Source organism: Trachymyrmex cornetzi, unplaced genomic scaffold (assembly GCF_001594075.2).
Source record: "Trachymyrmex cornetzi isolate Tcor2-1 unplaced genomic scaffold, Tcor1.1 scaffold5, whole genome shotgun sequence".
NCBI classification, from domain to species: domain Eukaryota; kingdom Metazoa; phylum Arthropoda; class Insecta; order Hymenoptera; family Formicidae; genus Trachymyrmex; species Trachymyrmex cornetzi.
In genome coordinates this window covers 264712-281333 of record NW_017299806.1, presented here as the reverse complement: position 1 = coordinate 281333, position 16622 = coordinate 264712, and the positions used below count along the sequence as shown (strand labels likewise).

General features: G+C 39.5%; 1 protein-coding gene across 1 annotated transcript in view; it reads left to right on the top strand.

Annotated features, from left to right (window-relative positions):
* Positions 1-2820, top strand: part of LOC108765519 (runt-related transcription factor 3) — a 17386-nt gene extending 14566 nt beyond the window's left edge. Inside the window, exons 6-7 of the mRNA XM_018514280.1 lie at positions 2-81; positions 1332-2820. Of these exons, the coding sequence (XP_018369782.1) occupies positions 2-81; positions 1332-1678 (427 nt within the window). The 3' untranslated portion in view covers positions 1679-2820. The remainder of the gene's footprint in view (position 1; positions 82-1331) is intronic.
* Positions 2821-16622: the final 13802 nt, after the last annotated feature.

Below are 16622 nucleotides of genomic sequence, written 5' to 3'. Positions count from 1 at the left end.
CGGCGGGTTCGACTGTCACATCCGGAACCGGTAATACCGGCACCACGTCGCAGCAGGACGCTTTTTCCGCGGTCTCCTCTCGTAAGTTTAGCTCGCTGCACGTCGAATTTTGCTATGCTTTTGACGAGTGAACAACCATGAGGTGTCGCTTAATTGTCTGTTTACTACGCGGAAAGAACGATTTTACTGAAAGATTTTTTATTCTAAAATTTTGTTGGATATATAGATCTGAAAATAAATTTCGTTGGACCATCAAAATAATTTTATTAGAAAACTCAAATTAATTGCTATAAATATCAAACATTTTTTTCGATATTGCTCATCATTTCTTAATTTCTGACATTATTTTGATGACTCAACAAAATTATTTTCAAATCTGTGTCCAGGAAAAGAGTAACCGCAAAAAAGGAATTTTTTTCGTCCGTTTTTTGGGATCTCAATTTTTGGACTAAACTGTGTGCCAAATGATATTCTGCAATGAGATATTAATTACAAAGAAGTTTCAGGTTGAGTTGACAATTGTTATCATAGCTGGAGGGAGGGAGGGTCACATTACGTCTTCGCGAAAATCTGTGGATTCCACCCCTTCCAGCTCTGATAATAATTGTTAACTCATCTTTAAACTTCTCTGTGATTAATGTCTAAATATAAAATTTGGCACACGGTTCAGTTCTAAAATTGAGGGCCCAAAAAGAACGAGTGATTTTTGCGGTCACTCTTTTATATCTTTTAGCTAAATTGTTCTTTCCGTATACGTTGAAAGAAAAGTGTTTAGTAATTGCGACTGTAATTGCATGGTAAAATGAAATTATAAAGTAATTTGCTACGCTGTATTACTTATATGTTAGGAGCTCCATTTTTATAGTTATATGTTATAGTTATTAACTGTTATTTTTTAGTTATTAACATTATAGTAATAACTACAGGAATAAAGTTCTTAATTATAATTATTTTACCATGCAATTACAGTTACAAATACTAAACACTTTTTTCTCATGTACGTTTCGTTTAACTTTGACTCTCCGAAGATCGAGAAAGAGAGAGAGAGAGAGAGAGATAGAGAGAGCGAGAGAGCTATGATAATTTTATAATTGAAATCAATTAAGTTTACTTGATTGTAACGAGATTATATAGATTAAAATATAATTTGTCAAATTTTTCACTTGTGTGAAAACCTTGAAGAATAAATCGGAAGCGCCGTAGCCTCATGGTTGAAAATGTAATTATTCGAAAGATCAATAGAATCATAGTTCTCGAGAGGCAAGATCAGTCGACCTGTTTGTCTTTGGCGAACTGAAATAGCGTAGCTTCTCCTTCCTCGAATGTCACAGTCGTACCGGATACCACGACACCAGGTCAGTCCGATCCATTGGATCCACTGAGCAGCCTCATGTCCGGTGGTTCTTCCAGTCAGAGATATCAGGACTACGTGTCGCCCAGATCACTGTCCACTGACTCTAGCACAACCGAGAGCCCGGTACACGAGGAACAGGGCTTTGGGCAGAATTACGGCAACTACTTTCCAACGCCCGGTGTGCTTCCCAGCATCCTCTACTCCCAGCTCTACGGGAATCAGTTCCAGAATCCCGAGAGCGCCGAGCAGAGGGCCGTCGCGGATAGTTGCAGCGTGAGGCAAGAGGAAGTCAGACCGGATAACAACGTCTGGAGACCGTACTGAGAGACAGAAGCGAGTGATTTCTTATCTAACAATTCGACTATCGAGAAATGTGGCAACTCCTGGAAGACAAGAGGGAAGTAACGCTTAACTGATCGCTCTTGAGGCTATCGGCTATTGTGACATCGATAATTGTAATGTGACGTGGTGATTCTTTGAGAACTATCCAAGTGTCGAGGACGATTCTCGATGGCGAATTAGCACTAGTGGGCATTAAAACTTGATCCGGGAAATACTCGGGGAGCGAATCCGTTCGTCGAGGGACGTTTTTTCCGGAAAGCTTTGGGAAATAAAAAAAAAATTGTTTTACCGCGGTGTTGTGTGTCTCACGCCAATGAATTTTAGGGGTGCAAATGAGCGAAGGGAGATTTGTAATTAAGTGAGAACGAATTGCGTACGAAAGAGCGAGCACGGGTATGAAAGTGGTGATGACGATTACAATAATGATATCCGCAGGATGTATATACGTGTACATAAAGCTAGAACATTGTCGTTTCATCGAATCATTATTCGCCGTCGTTTTGAGCGATGCGATTTAGTTTCATCGATTACGTTTTCATAGTATATAATTGCGAACGACTGCTGCGGGATCGTGCAATATCGTCGAGACTGACGTTGGCGATTGGCTTCCTTTCTTTTTTGTAAATACATGTATCTTCAACGTTGCGCGTTTGATTTTCCTTCGACCCGCATTTTCCTTTAAAAAAAAAAACCATCTTTCGGATTGAAGAAATCTGGCTCCACGCTTTTGGCGAGATATTTGCAGCGACCCTGAGTTATCTTGAGAAATCGACTGATTCGCAAAAGGCTATCACGTGCGGTCACGTTCGGGTCAAGCCGATGATAAAATCGAATGGGTTTCAATTCGCGTGAAGTGAAAAAGTTTTCTTGTCGTGTGAAAATGTCGTCGCGGGGAGCGCGCGAGCGGCGAAATGCTCGCAAGCATTCAACGAACGTATGAACGAACGTGCCGGAATCGAAGATCTTACATCGAAATTTCTGCCAAAGAAACGAAAGCCCAAGGAACAACTCGCGAAATAGTTTTGCGAGAAACACCGCGCCGCGCCGGCAAGAAGCTTATCCATTTTTGTAAACCGGCGACGGGCACTCTGCGTTTCCAAAAATGATTTCCGATATACATATCTACCGACCTATTGTTATCGTAGTTTTTGACCGAGTCGAAGTAAAAGTGTATTTCAAAATATAAATCCACTTGACTTTTCTCTTTAATCTCCTACGCTGCGTCCATCCGTCCTTGATTTATCATCCTAGAATTTTCACATAATTTAAAACATATCTTTTCTTTTCACACATCGATTTTACGTACGGCTGTTATTTTTTTAGAATCTCTTATTTTTCTGGCGTAATATTTATATTTCAATTTTTCTTTTTCTTTTTAGTGTCTTATTTTTTGGACGGTATCCTTCCTCTCGAAGCCGTCTTCGCTCAGATTATCATCATCATCTCGGAGGACTAGTGGCAGATCTACATAACAGGTAGGTAGGGAAACGAATCTCTACTGGGGTCTCAGTAACGCCAAGGGTTCTAAAGGATTCTCACTGACGGAAGTGCGTATATGCAAATTTGCAAAAGATTTAATTAAACCTGGTCTCGGGAGGGGAATTTGCGTCTGCCTCATAGCTCCAGCCAAGTCGTATGTACGTGTATGATGAAGGCGTGTTTCATATTTAGTACAAGTTAAGTTTATCACTGCAAATGGCATATCTCGGTACTACATGTTTTTAAAGGAGTGGCCCGCCACCCTCTTTCGAATATCAATTTCAATTTTAACTATATATTGTTGTAACATAATTATGCTGTTAATAATATACGGAAAGAACGATTTTGCTGAATATCTAAAAATAGATGGATACGGATCTGGAAATAATTTCATTAGACCATCAAAATAATTATGTAAGCAATTCAAGCACGATGAGAGCGATGCTGCGAAAAGCTATTCTAGCAATTGCAACTTAAGCATCTTATGTAGATAATTATTTTGGTAGTCAAATAAAATTATTTTCAGATCTGTGCTTAGCTAAATTTTTAGATACTTTGACCAAACCGTTCTTTCCATGTAATTATATAATATCATTGGAAGAAAAATAGGGTATCCGCTGTTTATTGGGAATTATAATTTTTCGAGCAATTTTATCTCGTCGAAACTCTTAATAATTAACAACATTCGTAATTATGTTTGAATTTCGTAAACGAAAAGTTGACCTCAAATTGGTCAAAGGATATACTCTGGCGAAGTTTGATGCGGATTATGAAGCGGTCTGCATAAAGCAGCGTACTTTTCTCATTCGATAACCGAGCCACCGCGCTCGGGCTAGTGTTTATCGCTGTTGCACACAGCGAGAACGACGAGTAACCTGATGGACATATGGCGGTTCGCGCCGGGAGGTTCGGGGGTGGGTACGACTCGTCGTTTATACGCGGTGCCGGCATAATGGAGTAGAGTGGAGTAGAGCACGGATAATGGAGTATGAAGAATAGCGTGTGGTGAATGTCGGGATAGTCCCTCTCACCCTTCCGCTTCCCGCGGCGACTCTTCGTTTCCCTCGTCCCTTTTCCTCCCCGCGAGAACTCGCGTCCACTGAACCACTCTCTAGCGAGGGGCGGCAAACTGGACACGGCTCGTTGACTCGAGCAGTTGGCCATGCCGATTTATCGTCCCGCAGCCATGCCACGCTACCGATTCCGCGCTAAATCCACGATTCGGCGTTGCTTGGTGCTCATCCTTTTCCGTGCGATTCTCTCTTCGGTTTTTTTCATCCTTTACATCCTTTATCTCACGGGTGTCCTCGCGGAGGATATATATATATCATCACACAAAGAGAAACGAAGGGCGCAGAAGAGAGAATCTCGAATATCGAAGCTCTTTTGTCACGACTTGTGCATGCAACTCCGCGTACTTCCTGAGTAATGAAGAACAATAATTACTCGCTGTAATGCGATTTATGACGCGGTCGACCCGGCTTCTCTAGGTGAAAAAGGAAGTTAAATCTGGAGAGACTGTAAAAGAATGGCTTGAATGTGCAGTAAATTGAATGTGCACCATATACATACTACAGTTTATAAGGAATTTTTTTAAGTCACGCATAATTAAAAATCAATTTTTATAATAATATTATTGATATATTCAATTTTAATAATTAAACTTAAATTTAAGTTTAATTTCTATATAACATTTCTATATAATAGTTTTTATTTTTGTAATTATATTATTAATATAAATATTAATACTTATACAAAGTTGCATGAATTCCGATATAATTTTTTTTAAATAACACATCTAGCTGATGTGACTAACATGTATATAGTTGATGTAACATGTGTATAGTTGATCAATCAATCAATTATTCAGTTAACGCGTCATTTAGTCATTATGTTAATAAAACGATTGTCATAGCGCCCACTGATTTTCTATTGAAAGAAACGAAAGGAGATGAAAAGGCACGAACAAAAAGTGTCCCAGAGCCCCACATACCAGTCGAACCGAACGCGTTGTACACACATACGCATGCCTCCCACATCTTTTCTACGCATAGAGCGCACGTGGCGTGTTCCCCGTAAACGTTCTCTCTGGTCGGCAGCGGCAGCGGCCGCGGTGGTACAGGGGTGGTTTTGGAGGTGGCAGCGAGGGAATCGCGGTGACGAGGCGGCAGGGGAGAATGGTCGTTACACGCACCGGTCACTGCCACCCCCTGGCTATCGCCGACACGACTCTCCCCTCCCCCCATGCAAAATCACCCTTTGTCGCGCTCGATGGGAAATTACTTTTTGTCCGTCGATTACGGGGTGAATTTTCGGACGACGAGACCCGATCATTTCGAACGAGATACGACTCCGATTCGAGACGTTTCCGAGAAAGGGTGTCGTATGAACATCGTGGCAAACCGAGTTTTTTTTATTGTTTTAAACCGTTTGATTTGATAACAATTAAACAAATAACAATTAATCGATCAAAAAAATTAATTATTCCTATTTTATTTTCTTTTTTAATATTAAAAAAAAATTTTTGTACGACACCCTTTCCTCGTATCTCGTTGGAAATAATCGGCTTTTGTCATCCGGAATTTTTATTTTATTTAAAATAAAATAAAATAGAAGGGATTTTAATTTCTTTGATCGATTAATTATATTATTTGCGGTTGTTGAGAGAGAGAGAAATAAACTAATCAGAATTTATTCAGTTTTACTGTTAAATTTTAATATAAAGTTAGTCAGTAAACGATGCTCAGAAGTGTAAAAGAAAGACCGCGTTATTATATTTTTTCTTTAAAAAAATTCAATTTCCTACTTTATTATCGGATTTGTTAACGTAACCAATGTGCTTTAAAATGTGTCTAAAATTTCTAGAAGTTTTTATTTAACCTATGTAAGCAATTCTCATATTCTAAGATCGCGTAAAACTCTTAGTAGACAGCATCGTATTAAATTCCACGCTGATTCGTGCATTGCATGACGATGCCTGGAAATAAGAGAGAGACTTGACGAAGTGTGCCCGCGGGGCCACCAGCCCTTGATTACCAAGATCTTCATCTACATGCTAAACATCGCTTCACGGCACCGTCTTGAATACTCTTGTACTTACGTATGTATCTAGATCCATGGCCCGCGGATCCCCGTCTCCGTTCGCTTGCAGCACTCAAGGTATTTCCCACCCTCCCCGATCTCCCTGACACCCCATGAAACGCATTGCCGTACCATCTGTATGATGTTTGCTTAGATTAAATTAACCGACCGTGAAGCCGTCCTTTGTTCTTCGTGCGGCGCGGCGAAAATGCCGACACGCCGAAAGGAACGGGAAAAGAGGGAACGTCGGGGGAAAAAAAGGTTCGCTTGTACGAAGATTCTGGGATTTTTCGCGTGTTCGGATTTGCAAAGCGAAATCAGACTTGCTACAATTCATCAACGGTACAAAATGTTCAGCGTTGAAATATAAACAATGTTGCAACAATTTGCAACCGGGAGATATAAATATTGTTTTCTTATATTTTATAGTAGTAGAAAAGGAAAAGAATTTGAATAAAATAAAGAAATGTAACTTTTTAACAAGATTCTTTAAAGAAGGCGCCATCTTTCTTAGTGGTGACTAAGCGTACTAGTGGTTTCTTAAAAGACGCTTGCCGGCGGTGCAACTTCTTTAAGAAAATATCCTTATTCTTTCTTTCTTACCGACTCGTTTTGCTCAGGTTTAATAGCTGTCCACCCTCTAATCTTACGTCGATTCAGCAGCAACTATACTAGTTAGAAAAGTCGATTCTTCGAAGTGACAGTCTTTATACTGTCTTTTTTAATCTTTAATAAATTAAGAAAATCAAATTTCTGTGAGAAAAAATATTTCTGACAATCCCTGAAAAATTATTGGAAGGTTGACCTTCGAGAGATGTTAAATTAACAAATTAGTCAATGAATTATATTTTGCTAATGGTAATTATTTCTTACATTTTTTAAAACTCGTTTTTTACCGACCTTTCCGCGAGCTGCCTTACCACGAGGGTGACGTTTTCTTAGAGCTGAAGAAGGGTGCAAGAAGGAGGAGGGTGAGTCTTCTTAAATGTCTTTACCTTCTTCCTCGTACGAGGGCGACACCGGTATCGTCTTAGGAAAAAAAGATTGATAAAACAATGAGTTTATTTTAATCCCGTTTGCTCAAATTTAAACTTTATTCTTTTGAAATTAATAACGTGTAAAGTTTAATCGCGGTGAATGTAGCAAAAATTTTTCCATATAATAAGCGTTATCTTAAATTAACTTATTTAATAAAGATTGAAAAATATAAAGTTTATAAACTATTTTATTCCATCCGCGAATAATATGCTCTTATCCTTTTACTCTTCGCCATATATTTACATGTGAATAAATGCTAAAAAAGAAACTTTTTTATGAGAAGATATTATAATACAAAATATTTTCCTTAAAATAAATAAAAAAACGATATCTCTTTAATATTCGCTCTCTTTAATATTTAGAAAAAGAAAGAATAGTAACACACTTACTTTTATCGCTATGTTTTATTAACGATATGTTATTTTTAACAAAATAACGTTGCGATTTCTTATGACTGTAACTAAACTTGTAACTAACTAAACGTTAAAATTGTGCTTAGATTAGGAAAATAATTTTGAAAAGTAACTTGACATTGTTACGCATTACTTACTGAAGAAAGTAATTTGTTACTTGTAATTGACGCGTTACTTTATTCGTTGCGGTAAAACTTGTTACAAATAATGAGTTATTTTTTTCAGTAACCAGTGACTTTTCCAATCTCTTACAAGTAACGATTGACTTTTCCAACTCTAGTGTTACCGTTACCGTCATAAAAAATTCGCAACGTCATTACTAAATCATTATTATAATGAAGTAACGATAAAAAGTAATGGCGGTACAAGTAATTCCGGCGTACTTTCTTGCTAATATTTTTTCTGAAGAAGAAAGTATAAAAAAGCTTCTTTTTACATTTATATTTTCTAAATATAAATATTTTAAATATAAATATATTTAAAAATTATACATTAATTTTTTTTTAATGCAAGCCTTATTTATTCTGAATGCGGCACTGAACAACATTTGATCCGTTGAGCTTTCGTGTAAATCATGAGCATCCGGACATCGGGTCATCGTCAAGTTGGTTGGTTAGTCATTTCTCGGCGTTCGATTCCCCAACTCTGAAGAACCTGGTCAAACGCGCCAGAGAAATATGCGAGAGCCTGACCTGAAGCAGTAGAGAGAGATCTCGGAGTATCTTGGCCGGGTCTCGCCGGTAGCTAGGCAACCCACCCCCAGGGCCCACCATCTCCTCCTTCTCCTCATCTCTGCCCTCGCTCTCTACCCCTTGCCACCTTTTCCTCCACGAGACTATGCTTCCTCTTCCTCCTTCTCCTCTTCCTTCTCCTCCTTCTCTGCTTCTCCTCCAACTACCTCCGCCACTACCACCTCGACCACCGACCCTCTTTCAAAATCCCCCCCTCTGCTTTCTCGACCATCCATCCGCTACCCCCCCAACGGCCGCGCACTCACCTCCTCCCTCACCGCGGGTGCGCGGGTTCCCCCAGTCGCTGCCGCAACGGCCACGCTGGGGTACCTCAGAACCCCAGGCTGCAACCTGCCAGGTTGCCCACCTCCGCGAGGTGCCAAGACTCGTGAGAACTCTCACGGAAAAATTCTAGTCGATCGTCGTAACTTGACGACGGCTATATATTCAGAGCGAGCATCCCTAGGGAGATGAAATAGAAACGCGACATGATTTCTACGTGAATGCATTCTATATTGTGTCATGACGAATGTCGCTATTCTTTTTCTCAAGATAAAAATAAAATCAGAATAATAAGATTGATTAAAATCTTTTCAAGCTTATATTAAATTAATATTATGATGACTGACATACGTATTGAATAAATATTAAAATTAGCAGCGTATTATATAATACATAACGTGTATATTTACTTCTTCGGGCTTTATAGAATAGATGGATTATATTATCAAAAAAGGATGTATTAATCATTTATTTATGAACAATAAGATTTGCTAAAATTTTTCTTCTCGCGTTCTGCTTAATGAACTCTTTTTCTATGTATATATTTATGATTATGTTTAATTTAACTTGTTCGGAGAATTGCCGTGACGCCGTCTTGCCGTTGAAAATCTTAACAGTTTGCTGGGCTCCATTTTGTTTTGCGGTTGGAATGCGCGGTGCGTGCATGAACGAGGCGGTTCTGCGCATCGTCTTGCGGTTGGTTTGTGGTTCTGGGGGTGGCTAGGCCCGATCATTGGCCGCGGGGGTGTCAGGGGTGGTTTTTGGGGTGTGGTGGCACCTTGCGGTTTGCGGGCTGATCTGCCACCAGAAGGGGGCGGCCCTCTTATCGACCTTCCATTGGTTCTCCTTAGGATGGTGAGGAATTGACTTTAGAATGAAGGATTCAATCAACATGCTGATGCCTTATAATTTCTGTATATGATTTTATTTTTATTACTGATTATTAAGGGGAAGAAAAAACCTATACATAATTATTTTATAATAAAACTATAGTCAGTATACATAAAGTAACAAAGTACTTTTCATTTTTATAACATATCTTTGTGTAAAATATTAAAGAATATAAATAAGAAACATTGAAAAGCGTTTTATTCCCCTCCTCTCTCGCAAATAAGTCCTGGATGCATATCTAATTAATAATAAATACGAGACTTCAGTAATTCATTTGCCGCAATCTCTTGCGTGTATAGAATACAATGATTGATTCGGTAATACTTAGTGCGTATATCGTAGGTCTAACATGAGCAGCAAGTGGGTAGAAATTAAACGATCTTTTCAAATTCGTAGGCTTGTATATTACTTGGCTCACTCAGCCAGCATTGAAACAACCCTCGCCTGGGGAAGCTACTCCCGACGTTTAATTACGCGTCCCTCCGTGAAGCGACGAAGGCTCCCTTTCATTAAGGCAATAATTTTAATAATTTTTATCTTTCTGTATAATCTGCCTAATTAAAATTACGCTTTGATCGCGCCGCAGTGCCCGCCCCTACTTAATACTGTTTCCCCGACGGCATTTGCACTGTCTGCCGTCTTAATGTATGGTATCATTCAGAGAGTTCTTACCTTTCCCCAGTGATATCAAATCTGTGAAGTATTATACTAAAATTCAATACGTATTATTATTAACATCTATAATTATTTTTCGATTACGAATACTTTTTAAACTGTAAGGGTTAAGAAAAATGGAATTGAAAAGGAGCGCAGTAACTTTCCAAAATGAAACGAGAAAGCCATGGAAAGCGAAGAGAGCATCGTATCGAGCTGAGTATCTTTTAGAAGACTACGAGGTTCACGTTATCAGTGCGTGTTCCTTTAACGCTTTCCGTTTCAGCCAACACTTTTGAGAACTTTCCAACCCGCTCGTCCCTTCTCATTCATCTTGCTTTTCTCAGCTCTTTTCGCTAGCCGGCCGTCCGCGCAAAAAGATCCAAAAGGTTGGGGGTTGTTTAGGTAGATCCGGAAAAGTGGTGAGAGAGATAGAGAGAAAAAGAGATAGAGAAGAGAGAAAGAGAGAGAGGAGGAATGGAAGGAAAGGAAAGCGAGAGGAAGGGAAAGAAAGCTAGATCGACTCGCAGCAGAAAAGGAGGCACGTATTCAAATGTTGATGAAATTGACCAGACGCGCTTTGATCTGGCCTCTTCAAATATTCGCCAAGAGATTGGAGTGAACATCTGAGGAGAGCGAGAATTATCTTTAACGATTGGAAAAAGAGGAAGTTCGATGTGCATGCTTCACTGCGCATGCATTATCCGAATTATTCGCTCACGATCACTGATTATTACGCGCGCAAATTTTTACGCCGAGACAAAAGAAATTTTAACATATATCTTTTTTAATATATTGGAAAAAATCATTTCCTTACAAAAATCTAATACTGATAAATTTAAGACTAAAAGACAGTAATTAATTATTTATTTTAGGTGTTAAAAGCTGTTGCTTAGTACTTTTAGTACTCTAAATAAGTAATTAATTATTATTTATAGCTCCAACTTCACTTCTCTAATTGTTATTGTTCATAATAAATTGGTTAGTATTGGATTTTGGTAAGAGTTTCCATAAGTTAACAATTGGTCCATTTAAACTTATTTAACTATGCAAAAAGCAAATAAGCTATATTTTTTTTTATTAAAATAAAGAAATTGTTTGTGGACACAAATATACATACATATAGCGAACTATAGGTACAACGAAGTATTTCCCATCGTAATAAACGAGCCGTCGTTTTTCCGAACGAAAGTCGCAGACTTTCTACAAGTTTGCACGTGTCGGTGTGTAGCATTTGTTCCTCATTCGACTGAACGGGCTGTGCATTAGTGTGCTTTATGCGAGGAACGGCTGCCGCGAAACGAAGGTAGGGCATGCACCCTCCGTTGGATTTAATATTTAAAAGCGCATCTGAAATATGTCGATTCTGGCACCATAAACACGAGTCGGTACCCTGCACCGACTCGCCTCTTAGTCGCTCGGAGTGTCTCGCATGATTTATTCGTTGCGTTACTACCTGGACCTGTGAGGTTTACCCGAGACGGAATTTGCATTCTCACGTACATTCTCAGTCAGTGAACTATTTAAACAGATAGCTTGGCAGACTTTGAAATTATTTCGAGAGTTGCTGCGAATTATTCGGACTTACAAATGTAATGATCTTCTTTCTTTTCAGTTAAAATTTTCTATAATTAGATTCTTAGTGTTTCTCTTTCGATACTTAGTTATGAAAGTAATTTTTTATTATCAGGCAATTTACAGCCACAAACAAAAACATCGTTTCTTGTTACCGATGGCTAACGTTCTTATCAAATGTCTCATCAGAGTTCTATCTAATTAGAAACTCATTCTGCCACATTACGGTTGTGAAGAGCACGTACCCAGAAATTCCTCGGTAGGGTCCAATGAGAACTCCCTCATCTCCTTCGAAAGTTATGCGCAACGTTTGGCTTACCCTACAACACTGTAAATCCTCGCGTAATGTACACACATGAGACGCGACCCACCCCTAGGTGGCATCGTAGCCTTTGCAGCCCTCTCGCACGGTGGCACCCTTAAACGCGAATTTGATATTCGTAAATCTGCCGGCCGGTCTCCATAAATCAAAACTACCCTCCCTCGGTCTGGTCCGCGGAGAGAGATCCACATGGTGGCGAGAGAGGAGGAGCAAAGTACCCTCTTGGTAGAGTCTGCAACATCCGCTCGACATCTTTCGTTCTCTTAAAAATTGATTTCTTGCGCGCGCTTTGATGCCGCGCGGGAACCTGGAATTCTTTTAGGCGACTTAGTGTACACTTTATTCGTCGATAAACTTGAGACTCTTATCATTTTAATATTTCAATCATTAGAACGTCACTCAGCAAACAACCCAAGGACATAAAAGTCAACAAAAAATCAAAGTGACTTTATTTTTTATTCTTAATGCCAATAAACAGTCAAATTTTGTAACCAAAAGTCGTCATTTTTACTTTCATGACGCCAAAATAAAGTCATTTTTTCTTGGTGTTTTTTGAGAAACTGATGATCTTAGTCGTCATTTCGACGTTAAAAATGACGTTAAAAATATCAAAAATAACGATGACAAATAACGCCAGCTTGTTTGCTGGGCAGTGCTATATTTAAGATACTGTTGTTGTTAATCCTCTCATGTTTTCCTAATTTCGACGTCTGTTAATTCATGATACTATAATTTTCACGATATGTAAGTATAACAAACATTACTTTTATGGTTTATATTAAAAAAAACATTACATTTGTCAATAGGAATACAAGATAATTAATACAAATTATTAAATAACGCGGCGTTTAAGTCGAAGCGTATCGTGAAAAGGGGTAAGCGCTGTTTCGGTGGACGGGGGGAGGTTTTTCGACGAAATACCTCGCGCGATACCGCGCATTCTTGCCGTGGGAGTCACCGCCGCGCCCTTAATTAAAAATCCAACGAACCCCCAAAAATGAGACCCCGCGGTAGCGCGCGAAAGAGAGACGCGCTCAGAGAGAAAGGATACTCTCTCCCCGCGAAAGAGAGAAGGAGAAGGGGTGCTAGAGGGCCACGGTTAAGGGTGGGCAGGTTGTACGTCGAGGCAGACCGCATTCTTTCGTTTAATTCCCGCGAATTTATAGGAGCGAGAGACGACAAACCGTGCCGCAATACCCGTTGCGCGGCCTTTTCCGTGTTCCTCCTCGTTGCAGACTCACCCTTAAAAAGTATTGCTATCCCACGTGGCCGTAATTGGATCCGATGCTGTCGTAGAAGGACCATGCGCCTTTATTGCCCCTCTCCTCGCCCGTATCTTCATTCCTGCGTTTTAACAATATTTTATTTAAATTTTCAGTAGAGATACATTACAATAATTGTGTTATATATACAAGAACTATTCGTGAAAAATTGCTACTACATAAGAGATTGATCGTGCATTCGTATTCAGAATTCAGATATATACTTCGAGAAATCGACATATGTAGTAGTATCGTTGAGATAATGTTCGATAATCGAGAGAGAAATCTATACCGCATATCACCGACATCGTTTAGTTTTGAGGGAAACCGAGACCGAGACTCGTGAACGAGGGTAACCGAGCAAGGCGGCCAAGGAGGGAGCCAGCTGAAATAATTAAACCGACGCAAGTTTTTACGACAAGGTGTTCATTACCGTGGGTAATTAAGACGCCCCTTAACTAGACCCGCTAACCACCCCCGGGGGTGGTAAACCAACTTCTCGGTCGGCACCGCGTGGGGGACGTTACCGCCTTGGAGAAAGTGGAAAGTGGCAGGAGACTCGACGACAGGAGACTCGTCGAGGAAAAGTTTTCCCGTTTTTATAAGCGGCCGGACTATTATCGGTGATTATGTTAACGTCGGCTTTCCTATTGTCGGAACTACGGCGAATTGTTTTAATGAAATGCTCCTTCGTACATTTTTAATCTTCTCGTTGTCAAAGTGGACAATCTTTCGTCATAGCATGTATTTTTTTTAAAGTATGTATTTTTAACGCTTAACCCCATTGAGTTGTTATAAACTAATTACTCAAACTTATTTAAATTTATTTTGTTTCGGAAACCAGATTCACTAGTTTTCGCTAATGGCTGATATAAGAGCCCGGTGCTCTTTTGAAAGACAAGCAAGCCTCAAGTACGTCGAGTCGGGTATTAGTAAGGATCCAAATATCGGCTAAGTCCTTTCTAAGCTGTGCTCTGGCTAGGGAATTAGCTTGGCCCTGCGTCCGCATTAATAAGTGACCGTCCTGGGTAAACAGCTTCAGTGATCCCTTGATTTCAAGGCTAGCAGGATCTTGTATGTTAGTGCTAAACTTTATTATAGGATATCGCAATGCTCTTAAAACATTTTGGCACATTTCCTTTTCATCTATTAATTTATGACAATTTCATTTGATAAATGCTGGTTATATACAGTTGAAAATATCTATTTATTGAGCACGTAAATGAGTATTTAAAAAACTTATATACTTTTTTAATTTACGCTTTTAATAATTTCCATGTTAAATCAAAAAAACATCTATATTGGAGGGTGGCTAATTTTCTACGTGCTTTACATTGGCAAGACTTAATCGGGGAATCGATCCTAATCTTACTCGAGACACTGGAATACTTGTGGGCGAAGGTAAGGCAGTCAGGGTCAACAAATCTTCGACCGGCAAACCTCAGACAGATCTTGATATATATATCGAAAACAGCGGCATGTATCCAGACCTCGCAGACGGAGGTTGGAGAGCGCGGGATAGTCGGAGTCTGCTAGAGTGTAGGTAGTAGGTACTAGGTAGGACTGTGCGCTTGAGGGGGGCATAACTCATCCCCTGGAGCCAGTGTCGGTGATGTACGGCGGTTGTGGGACAGTCCGGAGGATGAGGTCTATCGGTAGGAGACGATGGCGAGGGCGGATCAGCCCTTAATAAGGCAGAGTGCACGCGAGCCGAGTGCAAAAGAGAAGTGGGTAGAGACGGGATCGAATACTTTCCTAGTTGTAGAAACGCGTGAATCTCAAGCCTCGACCATTATTTGACAATGGACCAAAAGTTACTCGTAAACTAAATCTCGAATCTTGAAATAAAAAGAGGTATTACATCTTTTTAGATTTTATATGTCACGAAAGGATACATAAATTATAGATTTGTATCGTAATTAAGAATTGTCGCATCGAGATAACGTAAAATATCAGTGAAAATATTTCTGTCGATAGAAGTAAAACTAACAAATTTATTGTACACAGTCCTTTCGTAAGTAAATTTTTTAAAAATGAATAAAGAGGACTTTATTTGGCCAAGGTGGGTCTTAGTATCTAATAATACATGTTGTGTGAGTTTTTACAATTTTCGGTCCAAACAAACTTTGATTATTATTTGTTAGTCTTGAAACACATTCTTAAACTGAAGCTGAAAAAAGGACGTAATATCAGAAATTAAATTAACAAACAATTTCACTTAATACCGTTTATTTACGTCTGAAAAAGTTGGTCTTCCTCTCTACGTATACTGATTATTACAATTAATATCATCATATGTCTCGGTCGAATTGGTAACGCCCGCATGAAATTTGGCAGATTCAGATTTAAATCCCGGCTGAGGTGGTATTCTTAGCGATAAATTATTTACAGTACTGTAAAAATGCTTATTAGCGCCAATATTAAATTTCTTGTCAATTTATTTTGCGATATTACGTACTTCAGCTTCAGTTTAAAGATTCTTCAAAATCGACAAATATATAATTTTCTTTATTTTTTAATTAAATAGTACCATTACTATTACAGTCAACGCATTATACATTATGATAATGAATAATTTGTTTATAGTTAGCATATCATAATAGTTTGATATCATTAGATACTTATTGCTTAATATCTGAAGAATGAGGAATAATTCGTTTCTAAATATTGCAGTATGAATTGTAAACGTGTATAAATACTTGATTGAATTCGTTATCAAATATATTGATACGGTATGTTTGAGAATGAAGCGGACTCTTAAAACAAAATACGCGGTGAATCATGAGTGTGAAACAAACCGGAGCGTAGATACACCTACCGATCGCCGTCGAAGAGGATGAAGGGGAGAGGAAAGTACACCGAAGCGTAGAACACAGAAGCACCGACCACCGCCGCCACCACCTCACGAAAGGGGAAATTCCATGTGGCAGAGTTATGGCCCTTGGAGGTGCCGCTGGAGAGCCTGTCTCCAGGCTGGCTCTCGAAGAGCCCTCTCTTTTTTGCATCCGGCGCCCGGTGACAAAAAAAAAAAAGGAGAAAGGGACAGAGGAGAAGAACGGCCGAAGAAGAGGAGAGCGCCCGCACCATCGGCTTCTCCAGTCTCGTTTAAAAGTGATAAATGCGCAGTTGGGAATATGACTGAGAAAAATAACGCCAAGGGGGGGCTCGGCAGAGGAGAGCGGGTTGCCAAAGGGGCTG